The sequence below is a fragment of the Oncorhynchus mykiss genome, chromosome 14, assembly GCF_013265735.2.
Source record: "Oncorhynchus mykiss isolate Arlee chromosome 14, USDA_OmykA_1.1, whole genome shotgun sequence".
Classification (NCBI taxonomy): Eukaryota; Metazoa; Chordata; class Actinopteri; order Salmoniformes; family Salmonidae; genus Oncorhynchus; species Oncorhynchus mykiss.
In genome coordinates this window covers 18,622,362-18,636,786 of record NC_048578.1, presented here as the reverse complement: position 1 = coordinate 18,636,786, position 14,425 = coordinate 18,622,362, and the positions used below count along the sequence as shown (strand labels likewise).

The window sequence follows — 14,425 nt, the reverse complement described above, 5'->3', positions numbered from 1 at the left end:
GAGTGGGGTATAGCAGCTAGCATTTTAGGGCTCTATTCAATCAGATATGCTTTAGCCAACATCCGCATAGAGGTCGTTTTGATGGTGTCGGAGGGGGAACTGCGTTAGAGCTGTCCAATCCACAAGTGGCTCCAGGAACTATACCTTAAGCGGATATTGCCATTGGCGACATTACCACACAGTCAATCCCATGCAGCCTTGTTTACAAGTTGAACACTGGAGTGTGAGATGCAATATGCACCTCGATTAGGTTGATAGAAATCCTAATTATGTAGTTGAATATTTTTTTATTTGAGTGTCGTTATTTCTATATAGCCTACACTTTCTCGTTCTGAGTGGGGCGGCTGCAGCTTAGTAACAATGATCGCAAGAACAGCTACTCACCGATTTGATGGCTCCAACGCAGTTCCACCTCCGACACCACCAAAACATCCGCTATGCGGGTGTCAGCTATCGCCTGTTAAGGCTTGATCTGATTGAATCTAGGCATTAACCTCATGTATATGTTGAGCTTTAAGACTTTTGTAACTCTGTCCTCTGTAAATAATTAATATCCATCAACTGATACAAAAAAATGATGAATCAATTAAGCTATATGATGTATAGTGTTACATGGTGGAAAGATAGGTGCTTTTGCCTGTTTTCGATGTTGCATTTCAACTAACATCCAAATATTTCGATTGTGTTCTTTCCCCCCAGCAGATTCCGACACAGGTAGGTTTTATCAGAACTGAAATCACCACATAATTGTCTACTATGTCATCCACAATAAAAAGGCCACAAAGCTAATGAATTCTGACATCACTCTGTGGCGGATACACCAGACCTTGAGGAGGGGTGGTCTGGAGGAGGGGTGGAGGAGGAGGAAGTAGGGGTGGAGGAGGAGTAGAGGGGTGGTGGAGGAGTAGAGGGGTGAAAGAGGGGTGGGGGGAGGGGTGGAGGAGGGGGAAGAATAGGTGGAGTAGGGGGAAGGAGGGTGGAAGAGGGGGGGGTGGAGGGGGGGGAAGAAGAAGTGGAGGAGGACTTGAGGGGGAAGGAGGGGTGGAGGAGTGGAGAGGGAAGGAGGGGTGGTGGAGGGGGAAGGAGGAGTGGAGGAGGAAAGGAGGGGGGATGAGGGGTGAAGGAGGAGAGGGATGGAGGGGTGAAGGAGGAGTGGAGGGGGAAGGTGGAGTGGAGGGGGAAGGAGGGGTGGTGGAGAGGGAAGGAGAAGTGGAGGAGGAGTGGAGGGGGGAGGAGGGTGGAGGATAAGGAAGGGGAGGTGGTAAAGGAGTGGAGGGGAAAGCATTGGTGGTGGAGGAGTGGAGAGGGAAGGAGGGGTGGTGGAGTGGGAACGAGGGGTAGAGGAGTGGGGGATTTGATCGCCTCCAGTGCTTCTCGTTCCACCCCTCCGAGTTTCATTTCTCCCCTCATTCATTTTTCATTTAAAAGGGTGACACAATATGCTCGTCGCCGAGGGGCCAAAACGCGCCATCAATTCCCCTCACACAGCGAAGGTCTGATGATCCGGTACAGCCTGAGCCTCAGTATCCCACCCCTGAACACTGTTTATCTGATCATAGAGGTTGTACCTGACAAACATGGTGGCCCATGCCCATGCTTTACAGCAGTCTAGCAGGTGTATGTAAGCGAGGACATGTATTGACTCTGAGACCTGAACAATGCCATCAGACGTGATTAGAATTCTAATTGGATTATGACAAGAAACACTTAAAAGATTTGCTATCTTTCTTCAGGTCTGTCTGGGTTTTCAGCTGCGAAAGCGTCCTGATCAAATTAGAATGAATAGATGTTAATCAACGAACTGAACGAAGAAATACTCCCAGGAGAAATAGCAAATTACCTTGGAAAGTGTGAACGTTAGTAGGCGTCTAATGAGGAAGTTAATTTTAGTTATTTCTAGATAGTTGCACTACTTGAACACAGTGTATGGATTCATTAACTTTGGGGATTCTTTCAGTGTAATGGCTGCAATCATGACACAACATTCATTAAATTGGTTTTAGTTGCTCTTCGTGACCTTGGTAACCTCACAGATAAAGTTGCCTGTGCTTTTATACTGGAGAACATAGTTTTTGTGGTGCATGCCTGTTCACAAAATGGAACATCCTCTCATCTTGCTCATTTCAGTGATTACTCAAAATGGCATTTGAATGTAATTACTGACAGACTTGCTTTAACCTGAATTTCAGCCCTAAAGTTGTTTCCTAGTTAAAAATGTATTTTTTCGGGGCCAGCGACTCCTGTGGCAGGCCAAGTGCAGTGCACAAGGTCGCCAGGTGCACGGTGTTTCCTCCGATACATTGGTCCGGCTGGCTTCAGTGTTAAGAAGCAGTGCAACTTGGTTGGGTTGTGTTTCGGGGGTACGCATGGCTTTCGACCTTCGTCTCTCCTGAGCCCATACGGTAGTTGTAGCGATGACACAAGATAATAATTACTAACAATTGGATACCATGAAATTGGGGGTAAAACATTTTTTTTTAAATATATAAAAAATAAAAAATAAGATAATACATATAAATGTTAAAGTGTCATTAAGGACCAAGGATTGATTTGTTTTGCTCTATGGTACCATGCATACAAAAAACAATAATTGTAAGATAATTCTTGACAAGCGAACAAATGCTCGTCTTTGACTGAAACGGATAGAAATGTGTGTCACGGTCTGCCTTTATTGATCTCCTTGTCCAAGTTATTTTACTGCTTTACAAAAGTTCCAATAAAACATCAATTTTCTCTGCTGACATACAGCCATATTGCCTAAGCACATTGTGCACATTCACAAAACATTTTCATTTTCTGATCCGAGCACCCATAGTTATTCATGATGGTGTGAATTACATTTTGAACCCATGAGTTTTTGTCTTACACAGTCATTGTGGCATTCCTCTTTCTTCTACTGCAGGATTTCGGAGATGAAGGCTCATTGTATGTCACCAAGGTGACCACCACCCATATGGGGAACTACAGCTGCCATGCCGACGGGTACGAGCAGCTCTCGCAGACGCACATGCTTCAGGTGAACGGTAAGCAGCCACTGCCGCTCTGCGGGAACAGAATGGTCACTCTCACACTTCCTGTCTCTACTGAGTCAAACCCAAAGTATTTTCGTTGCCAAATGCTGCTAAATCCCACCTGAGGGTGCACCCGGCTACTCTGACAGGCCACCGTCAGTATAGAGACAGGCGAGCTGAAATGCTCTGCTCTGCTTACAGAGCTTGGAACTGGGAACGCAACATTAGATTGTTGAGAGTGTGAGATTGATAAATCTGTCAGAGTGATCAAACCTCTTTCCTATCTTTCAGGATTATCAATCAGTCAGATTTAGCCAATCAAATACACCTTAGTTGTGTGGAAATGCTGTCAAGTGCTACTGTAGTTTTGAATTGAGTTTATTTCTAATTGGAAAAGAAACCATGTCTTGTCAATGACATTTTCATATTAGAGACATGAGTTTAGGCACGCAGAAAAATATGACGTTTGCTGCTGTCTAAAAACACTCACTGCCGGCGAATTTCGTTTGACCTTCAGTTGCAAAGAGACAGTTTCCATTAATGATGACTTTAAAGCACATATAGTTGAAGTCGGAAGTTTACATACACTTAGGTTGGAGTCATTAAACTCATTTTTTAACCACTCCACAAATTTCTTGTTAACAAACTATAGTTTTGGCAAGTCGATTAGGATATCCACTTTGTGTATGACACAAGTAATTTTTCCAACAGTTGTTTACAGACAGATTATTTCACTTATAATTCACTGCATCACAATTCCAGTGGGTCAGAAGTTTACATACACTAAGTTGACTGTGCCTTTAAACAGCTTGGAAAATTCCATAAAACAATGTAATGGATTTAGAAGCTTCTGATAGGCTAATTGACATCAATAGGGTCAATTTGAAGTGTATCTGTGGATGTATTTCAAGGCAAACCTTCAAACTCAGTGCCTCTTTGCTTGACATCATGGCAAAATCAAAATAAATCAACCAAGACCTCGGAAAAACAAATTTTGACCTCCACAAGTCTGGTTCATCCTTGGGAGCAATTTCCAAATTCCTGAAGGTACCACGTCTGTACAAACAATAGTACGCAAGTACAAGTATAAACACCATGGGACCACGCAGCCGTCATACTGCTCAGGAAGAAGATGTGTTCTGTCTCCTAGAGATGAACACACTTTGGTGCGAAAAGTGCAAATCAATCCCAGAACAACAGCAAAGGACCTTGTGAAGATGCTGGAGGAAACAGGTACAAAAGTATCTATATCCACTTTAAAAACGAGTTCTATATCAACATAACCTGAAAGGCCACTCAGCAAGGAAGAAGCCACTGTTCCAAAACCGCCATAAAAAAGCCAGACTATGGTTTGCAACTGCACATGGGGACAAAGATCATACTTTTTTGGAGAAATTTCCTCTGTTCTGATGAAACAAAAATAGAACTGTTTGGCCATAATGACCATCATTATGTTTGGAGCCGAAGAACACCATCCCAACCATGAAGCACGGGGGTGGCAGCATCATGTTGTGGGGTGCTTTGCTGCAGGAGGGACTGGTGCACATCACAAAATAGATGGCATCATGAGGTAGGAAAATTATGTGGATGTATTGAAGCAACATCTCAAAACATCAGTCAGGAAGTTAAAGCTTGGTCGCAAATGGGTCTTCCAAAAGGACAATGACCCCAAGCATACTTCCAAAGTTGTGTCAAAATGGCTTAAGGACAAAAAAGTCAAGGTATTGGAGTGGCCATCACAAAGCCCTTACCTCAATACTATAGAAAATGTGTGGGCAGAACTGAAAAAGCGTGTGCAAACAAGGAGGCCTACAAACACGACTCAATTACACCAGCTCTGTCGGGAGGAATGGGACAACATTCACCCAACTTATTGTGGGAATCTTGTGGAAGACTACCCGAAACGTTTGACCCAAGATATACAATTTAACTGCAATGCTACCAAATACTAATTGAGTGTATGTAAACTTCTGACCCATTGGGAATGTGGTGAAAGAAATAAAAGCTGAAATAAATAATTCTGTCTGCTATTATTCTGACATTTCACATTCTTAAATAAAATGGTGATCCTAACTGACCTAAGACAGGGCATTTTTACTGGGATTAAATGTCAGGAATTGGGAAAAACTGAGTTTAAAGTTTGTATTTGAGTTTGTATTCGGCTAAGGTGTATGAAATCTTCCGACTTCAACTGTATCACTCACGGTATAGTTAATGGTAATGTCTCACTTTAATTGGTCAAATTTGTTTTTGCCTGGCCCAGGGAAATGCTGCCTGGCAATTGATTTCGGAAATGGATGGGGGGGGGAAGTCCGTTTTTTGTGTGAACAGCCATCGGTGTTCACTGATGGGCTTTCTCTCAATTATGCGCCACAACATCCCCCTTTAACTGGTAATACGTACTTTGATAACCACTGCTTTATATTATATAGAAATGTGTTATAATATATACAAGGGAGGGAGAATATAACGTGGGAAAACTTTAGCTGTAAGCAATGCATTCATCATGGTCGAATGCTTATGATCCATAACGGTAAAGCAAAACAACTGCTTTCAGCCAGATTACTCAACCAAATCTTCCCTCTTCAGACTTTCTACATATTATTCCATTGATTAGTATCACAGAATTTACAGGCAAGTTAATAAAGAAGCACTGAGGAATGGCGGTGCCAATTAGTGAAATAAGCCACATGAACATTACTCTTGTGCCCGGGATGTTCATGGTCTAACTTGTATACGTATTCACAAAGAATCCCTCGATTTCATAAAGTCGTCTTTCACATTCGTGTTCACCATTGTCTCTAGGGCTGTGGGGCATCTGTGTCTGGTTCCCGCTCACTGGTGTTTGGAACCCTCTATGGGTGGCTCAGAGCTAGCGGTGAGAACAGGCCTGCTGAAAGAGTAATCACTTCTCAGAGATGAGTCTGGGCCAAGAAAAAAGCTTTCTCCATGGTGGGTGGTCAGAGAACTTTGTGGGCACCTATAATGGGGCTTGCCTTGGTGGTGATACTTGAGATGCAACACATAGAGAGGACAGAGGTCTCAAAGGGGCTAAGAGTCAATCTGAAACCATCCTCGAGCATGATGGCGAGGCTGTCTCCCTGAAGGGCTGTGTGTGTGTGTGTTTGTGGGAGAGGTGTGTTTGTGTGTCTGTTTGTGATGCGTGATTGTGTGTGTGCCTATGTGTGAGTGTGACACAAACACTTCCTTTGCAACCAACCAGTGCAGAGGGGAGGCTTGCTGTGTGATTGACAGCAGGGGATATTTATGATGGTGCTGTGTCCCATCGTCCTATAACTATGTCTCTTGTCTCTCCTAGGCAGACATCAGGCTCCAATCCTGTCGGAATCTAGATTTGAGTGGAAAAATCTTACTGACTATATTTCCTAGCAATTCGTGCCTGTCTGGGGCTAAAGGAAATGGTGATTCGAACAGGAGCAAAAAGTGTGTTTACAAATGCATGCACAGCAGAAAGATTTTTGGGAGAAGGGGGAGGAGCACCAAAGAGGAATATTTGTGAAATGTTTTACTTTCATGAAAAATAAGAAATTAATAGAGAAATACATGTATGTTTTAATAAGACCTTAGGGTCTCTTATACAAGGCATGCTGACTGTAGAATATCCATTGGGAGTAGAACAGTGCAGTTTAAAGGTCTTCCCTGTCTAAAGACAGCATGACCTCTTAAATGGTCTCCTAATTACTTGCTATCAGTGTAACCGGTGGGAATTGAACCGAGGTCCCAGTTCAATAAAATGTTGAATCACCTCTGATACCTGAACAAATTACATACTTGCTTGCATAGCATACACCTACAAAAGTAACTTTTTATGATGCTTGATATATAAAGTCAAACAATATTTTAAACTCAATGTTAGTTAGCTCTGTCAGCTGACTACCTTTACCTAACACCTAACGTGGCTCGTTACCGTTGGTGTTCTGGGTGGCATTCCTGTTGGCATATTTGGCATTCCTGGATGGCCTTCCTTCAAGCTGAGGCAGGTTGTTGGCACTAGGTTCTAGGAACCAGAATGCTACTGGAAAGCAGATGGCCATGGGACCAAACCACCCTGTAGTCTCACACTCACCTGGCTGGCCAAAGACTTCCTCTCTCCAATCAAGCCAACAGGAAGTATTCTCTGCATCCAGTGGCACTCCTCTTCTCTTTCCAATGACAGCCTGCCAGGGTAGCACTCTACTCTGCAGCCTTGGTGTTACTGCTCTTTTGGATGTCTATTTTTAATGGAATTACTGGCATTTCTGTCAAACACAGTTTTACCAAACAAGTGTTATAGAAATCTGTTATTTCTTTCAGCTCCTTCTCCTCCATCCCCTTGCCTGAGGGTTTGACTAGATAACACATCCACAAAGGAGCTATAACGTAAAAATGTATGAAAAAAGAATTGAAGGTTATGATAAGGCATAAGGTTAGCAGTGTGATTAAGGTTATGGTTAGGTGTAGGGTCAGGGTTAGGGTTAGGGTTAGATTTAAAATCAGAAGTTAGATTGTAGAAATGGGCAGTGTTTATGACTTTGTGGCTGTGTCAACAAGTGATGAACCTTGCCTGACAAAATGTTGCACAGAATCAATGGCCAGCCCCACCGAGGTTCTCTATTTTATTGATCTAGATTTGTTTGGTTTGCGCGGTTCTCGCTGAGCACACCAATGTTTTTAACGGCATTCAATGTATGCTGGAAATGCACTTGATCCTATTGATAGTATGTTAATGCAGAGTGAGAAGTTAAATGGACTTGGCAGACACTCTAAAAGAAAACTTCTCATCCAATAAGGCTGCCTCGATCCTCAAAAGCCCTTTCAATTTCAATGGAGGATGTGGGCCTGCATTTATCTCCTCTCTTTTATTCTCGTCCCTCTTCCCACAATGCAGTTCCTCCCGTCATCCGAGTCTACCCAGAGAGCCAGGCCCGGGAGCCAGGGGTGACGGCCAGTCTCCGGTGCCATGCTGAGGGTATCCCTAACCCACAACTGGCATGGCTGAAGAATGGCATGGACATCGCTACCAAGCTGTCTAAGCAGCTCACCCTGCAAGGTGGGTACAATCTAGTTTCTGGGGAAGTGGGTTATCAGATCTAGCTGGCATACATCTGAGTAGTGTTCAGTAGGGCACACTGAAGCAAAATGTTATGCAACCAAAATGGAAGATCTGTGTAATTACATTCCTGATGGCGCCGGAGGGTAGGGCTGCTGTCTTATCGGCTCACAACCAATCATGCTAATTTGTTTGTTTTTTTGCGTTGTTCGTAACTTATTTTGTACATAATGTTGCTGCTACCGGCTTTTATGACCGAAAAGAGCTTCTGGACATCAACTGGGATTATTCACTTCAAATTGGACGAGGAGTTCTTCCTCAATGAGTCTGACGCGAGGGATATACTGCAGACACCCGACCAGGCCCCGATCCCCGTGATTTGCTTGAGAAGGAAACAGAGATTGAGGCAAAAGATCAGGGTGCCTTGGGAGGATCAGGCGACGAGTGCCTAATCTGCTCTTGCCTTCCATTCTGCTAGCTAACTTTCAATCGCTGGAAAATGAATGGGACAAACTGAAAGCACATATATCCTACCAACAGGATATTAAAAACTGTATTATCTTAAGTTTCACCGAATCGCGGCTGAACAACGACATTAAGAACATACAGCTGTCGGGTTATACAGTCTATCGGCAAGACAGAACAGCAGCCCCTGGTAAGATACTGGCGGGGGCCTATGCATTTATGTAAACAACAGCTGGTGCAGAATATCTAAGGAAGTCTCAAGCTATTGCTCGCCTGCAGTAGAGTATCTCATGATAAGCTGTAGACCACACTGTCTACCGAGAGAGTTTCCATCTGTATTTTTTGTAGCTGTCTACATTCCATCACAGAGCAAGGTTGGCACTAAATGAGCTGTATTCCGCCATAAGCAAACAGGAAAACGCTCATCCAGAAGTGGCACTCCTAGTGGCCGATGACTTTAATGCAGGAAGACATAAATCAGTTTTACCTAATATCTATCAGCATGTTAAATGTGCAACCAGAGGGAAAAACATTCTCAACCACCTTTACTCCACACACAGAGATGCGTACAAAGCTCTCCCTCGCCCTCCATTTGGCAAATCTGACCATAACTCTATCCTCCTGATTCCTGTTTACAAGCAAAAATTAAGGCAGGAAGCACCAATCACTCAGTCTATAAAAAAAGTGGTCAGATGAAGCAGATGTTAAACTAATGTTTGGCAAGCACAGACTGGAATATGTTCCTGGATTCTTCCATGGATTACAGGCAACATTCACACTGAGCTAAAAGGTAGAGCTGCCGCTTTCATGGAGCGGGACTCTAACATGGAAGCTTACAAGAAATCCCGCTATGCCCTCCGACGAACCATCAAACAGGCAAAGCGTCAATACAGGACTAAGATCGAATCATACTACAGCAGCTCCAACACTCTTCGGCTGTGGCAGGGCTTGAAAACTATTACAGACTACAAAAGGAAGCACAGCCGAGAGCTGCCAAGTGACATGAGCCTACCAGATGAACTAAATAACTTCTATGCTCGCTTCGAGGCAAGTAACACTGAAACATGCATGAGAGCATCAGCTGTTCTGGATGACTGTGTGATCACGCTCTCTGCAGCCGATGTGAGTAAGACCTTTAAACAAGTCAACATTCACTAGGCCGCTGGGCCAGACGGATTACCAGGATGTGTACTCCGAGCATGCGCTGACCAGCTGGTAAGTGTCTTCACTGACATTTTCAGCCTCTCCCTGTCTGAGTCTGAAATACCAACATTTTTCAAGCAGACCACCATAGCACCTGTGCCAAAGAACACTAAGGTAACCTGCCTAAATGACTACCGTCTGTAGCCATGAAATGCTTTGAAAGGCTGGTCATGGCTCACATCAACACCATTATCCCAGAAACCCTAGACCCACTCCAATTTGCATACCGCACCAACAGATCCACAGATGGTGCAATCTCTATTGCACTCCACACTGCCCTTTCCCACCTGGACAAAAGGAACACCTATGTGAGAATACTATTCATTGACAATAGCTCAGCGTTCAACACCATAGTGCCCTCAAAGCTAAGGACCCTGGGACTTAACATCTCCCTCTGCAACTGGATCCTACACTTTCTGATGGGCAGCCCCCAGGTGGTAAGGGTAGGTAACAACACATCCACCAAGCTGATCCTCAACACGGGGGCCCCTCGGGTGCGTGCTCAGTCCCCTCCTTTTCAAGTTCCTTGGCGTCCACATCACCAACAAACTAACATGGTCCAAACACACCAAGACAGTCGTGAAGAGGGCACGACAAAACCTATTCCCCCTTAGGAGATTGAAAAGATTTGGCATGGGTCCTCAGATCTTCAAAAGGTTTTACAGCTGCACCATCGAGAGCATGCTGATGGGTTGCATTACTTCCTGGTATGGCAACTGCTCGGCCTCCGACCGCAAGGCGGGGTAGTGCGTATGGCCCAGTACATCACCGGGGCCAAGCTCCTGCCATCCAGAACCTCTATACCAGACGGTGTCAGAGGAAGGCCCTAAAAATAGTCAAAGACTCCAGCCACCCTAGTCATAGACTGTTCTCTCTGGTACTGCACGGCAAACAGTACCGGAGGGCCAAGTCTAGGTCCAGGAAGCTTCTAAACAGCTTCTACCCTCAAGCCATAAGACTCCTGAACAGCTAATCAAATGGCTACCCAGACAATTTGCACCCCCCCCCCCCCCTACACACAGTGCTGCTACTCTCTGTTATTATCTATGCATAGCCACTTTAATAACCCTACCTGCATGTACATAATTACCTCAATTACCTCGACACATTGACACATTGACTGTGTACCGGTACCGCCTGTATATAGCCCCGCTATTGTTACTTACTGCTGCTCTTGAATTTTCTTATCTGTTACTTTTTTTTTGGGGGGGGAGTGATTTCTTAAAACTGCATTGTTGGTTAAGGGCTTGCAAGTAAGCATTTCACTATAAGGTATTCGGCGCATGTGACAAATACAATTTGATTTGAATTATTGAACAGCTGTTACCACTCTGTTTCACTCCATTTCAAAGCTTTTTCCACCTACTGAACAAAACCCTGGTTTAGTATACTGGATATAACTCATGTCTTTTCCTAGTGCTTTCTTCCGCATGAATGACAGGTCCAGTGTTCAACCCCTGAATCAGTTCTCAGTGGTGTCATACCTAAATCATTCCCCAGATGTGCAGACACCCTAGCGTTAGCGACAACTAGATCAACTCAATACACAATGACTCCTACTGCATGGGACAACTCTTAAAAGTCTCTCATTTTGACTTCTTCCAATTCTGTTAAAACCCCTCACTGTCCTGTCTCCTATCTTATTAGACTCAGTTATGTAGGGGTGACTTTGATCAAAATTGCCAGGCGTCGCTGAGAGAGGAACTGCAAATGGTATTTTATTTGTCTGTGTCACACTTACTGACAATGTGTGTACGTGCCTGCGTGTCTGTCTGTCTGTCTGTGTGTGTGTGTGTGTGTGTGTGTGTGTGTGTGTGTGTGTGTGTGTGTGTGTGTGTCAACCAGCTAACGGAAGCGAGGTGCACATCAGCAACGTACACTTCGAGGACACGGGGGCATACAGCTGCATTGCCAAAAACGATGCCGGGGTGGACGAGGACATCTCCTCTCTGTTTGTGGAGGACTCAGCGCGCAAGACCCGTATGTCATGTCTACTTTGTCCCTCTGTCTGTCTGTGTGTCCTTTACTGGGGATAATGGAGACATGCAGCTCAAATCACTAAATAATTCATCCAGTCTCTTAATAGTTTATAACCTCCAAAGTAATAATAGAACTTATGCTAGAGAAATAACAGAGATAGCTACATTCTGTATTATCTAGTGCTCAGGTGGTTAGGCTACAGAGACCAATGGTACCTCTTCTAGTACAATGTTAATGGTCGTGTTGTGTAGAATCCTTAAGTTTATTTCCAACTCAGAATTTTCTTTCATTGAAATGAAAATAGCTTTAGGAGGAATTGTATGGTGGCCCTAAGGGTCAACATAGAGTTATGATACAAATACGTGCTCAGATCAGACACAGTCCCATTCATTGACTCTGTCATTATTGTTGGCCTTTCCAAAATGTCAAAATCTGTTTTTTTATGTTCAACCAATGATTGTGACCACGTTGTCGCTAATTCTCTCCTCTCCTAATAACGGCACAAAAATGCAAACACAGCAACTCTTACTTTCAAGTCACTCACATGTCCCCTTCGATGATACAATAGGTTTAGCTGCTGTCTCAGTGGCAGTGATACACTCCAAACGTGCCATCACACATCACAGGATCAAACTCTCTGGGGTCAGAAGTCAGTCAGTTGCCTCCTTTGAAGTTTTGAAGCCACCGAGTGTGATGAAACTGCTAGGGGGTTGAAACACACACTGGCAACCATTTTGGATCATCCCCAACTCAGAGAATATACTTACTCTCTGGGGTCAGAAGTCAATCAGTTGCCTCATTTGAAACTTTGAAGCCACTGTGTATGATGAAATTGCTGAGGGGGTTGGCATGTTGGTGACCATTTTACATCCACAACCCATAGTCAACAACAAAGAGATAGCACGGAGCATTTTGAAATAGTCCACCATTATATTAGAAGGAAAAACAAATAATTAAATGGATAGGGCGCACAGTTCAACTACCCAGGAGCACTCCCGAATGCATGTTTCACCTAGTCTGGTCTCTCCTTATTACCCCAGTGGAGTGCCTGCTTGGCTTCCTTGGGTTGCATCTCTAGCCCCGAGGCTATGCTAGCGCTCTGAGTTAGTGTGTAAGCTGAAGCTCGGCTGTGGATGCATCCCTCCACTCTCTCTTATCAGCATGAGAGAGAGAGAGAGAGAGAGAGAGAGAGAGAGAGAGAGAGAGAGAGAGAGAGAGAGAGAGAGAGAGAGAGAGAGAGAGCGAGAGAGAGCGAGAGAGAGAGAGAGAGAGAGAGAGAGAGAGAGAGAGAGAGAGAGAGAGAGAAAAAAATCTGAAATAGCCTGGTAAAGTTAACTAGTATTCTATGTTTTGTTAACCTGAATTCAATTAATAATATCACTGGACAGTGGGCTATACAGTAGCCTTACAGTTGGAAATTGAACACAACTATGTTAATGACACCTTTGAGTTATTTACTGACATACTGTAGCCTACTTTCTCATACCCATATTTTAACATTCACTTGTGAAAGAGACTTGTGATCAGCTGACACGTGTGATATGGTCTGTGTGAAATGCCCTCCATATAACCAGGGTAACTAGTGTCCCTAGGCTGGCAGACTTTAACCTTAGAAAACCTATTCCTAGATATCTGCCCATTCTCTCTTTCCTGCCTCCCTCTCCTCCCACAATCCCTCTCTCCGATTGGATAACTGTCTGCTGTGCCTCAGTAGATGTCGGCCCCTCAATGACCTCCCATCTGGGAACGAAACAACGAAACAACGATTCAACCTCATCCCCAATGCAGTCTACCAGCATTTGTTAGAGCTTGGTCTCCTTCATATCATCCCATTCCATTTTTAGGTAGATGTGGTGTCATTCCACATCTTAGATTTTATTTTCTCCTGTCCACTATTTCCAATTTGTGAGTTATCACTTGCAAATGGCTCATTCGGCTACATAAATGGTTCATACATCAGATATCTAGTTTATAGAAATAAATGTGATATCTTGACAGCCTTATTCAACATAGTGTTGATAGATTGCTGAAGTGGTCACCGTAATAGTAAGCAGCAGATGAGGTGAGAGACATGATAGTCTGAGCGAAAAGTGAACACCACTCAGCAGATTCACCCAGAGCTCGTTCAAAGTCAAAAACCTGTTTCTCGCCACCACGTTAAAGTTAATTGTTTTCTTGACGTCGTTGGTGCGCTTCATCGCCTTCGAATAAATGAGCAGACTATATTCAGAGTGGTCTTTAGTCAACTGTCACCCGTGGTGGAGCGCAATTAATCTGACAGGAATCGCTGTTAAACCGGCATGAATATCTGCCCTTCACTTCAAAATGGTCGCCAATTATTTCTGGAGCGTCGGACGTCCGTGAGGCAGGGGTGTTTGTTGGTGTTGGTGTAGGTTAACACCCGCCAAGGCACAGAGAGAGGGACATGGGCCTACGGCCTATGCATGTGAGTACTGTGTGTATGTTAGAGTGTGTGTCAACTTGAGTGTATTAATGCGTGTGTCAATGTGTGCGTGTGTGGGTCAACGAGTGTGTGTGCAGGTGGGTGTCAATCGATGCCTAACACAGTTGATCACATCAAGCTTTCACACTGTGTTGCCATGGTTCACAGTCCCAAGCTATGCAGAAACCTAACCTGTGGTGCCAGCAACAGCAGTGCCATGGCCTGTCTGTCTGTCTGTCTGTCGGTCTGTCTGTCTGTGGGTCTGTCTGTGGG

The 14,425-nt window shown here is 44.3% G+C and overlaps 1 protein-coding gene across 5 annotated transcripts in view; it reads left to right on the top strand.

Moving 5' to 3' along the window:
- The window catches only part of LOC110488940 (follistatin-related protein 5), a 189,988-nt gene that overhangs the window by 137,581 nt on the left and 37,982 nt on the right, over nt 1-14,425 (top strand). For 3 of the 5 annotated variants that reach the window (XM_036943078.1, XM_036943077.1, XM_036943079.1), the window contains exons 8-11: nt 703-714; nt 2,903-3,023; nt 7,900-8,061; nt 11,575-11,709. In XM_036943078.1, the coding sequence (XP_036798973.1) occupies nt 703-714; nt 2,903-3,023; nt 7,900-8,061; nt 11,575-11,709 (430 nt within the window). The remainder of the gene's footprint in view (nt 1-702; nt 715-2,902; nt 3,024-7,899; nt 8,062-11,574; nt 11,710-14,425) is intronic. The other 2 variants (XM_036943080.1, XM_036943081.1) reach the window with 1 other exon arrangement.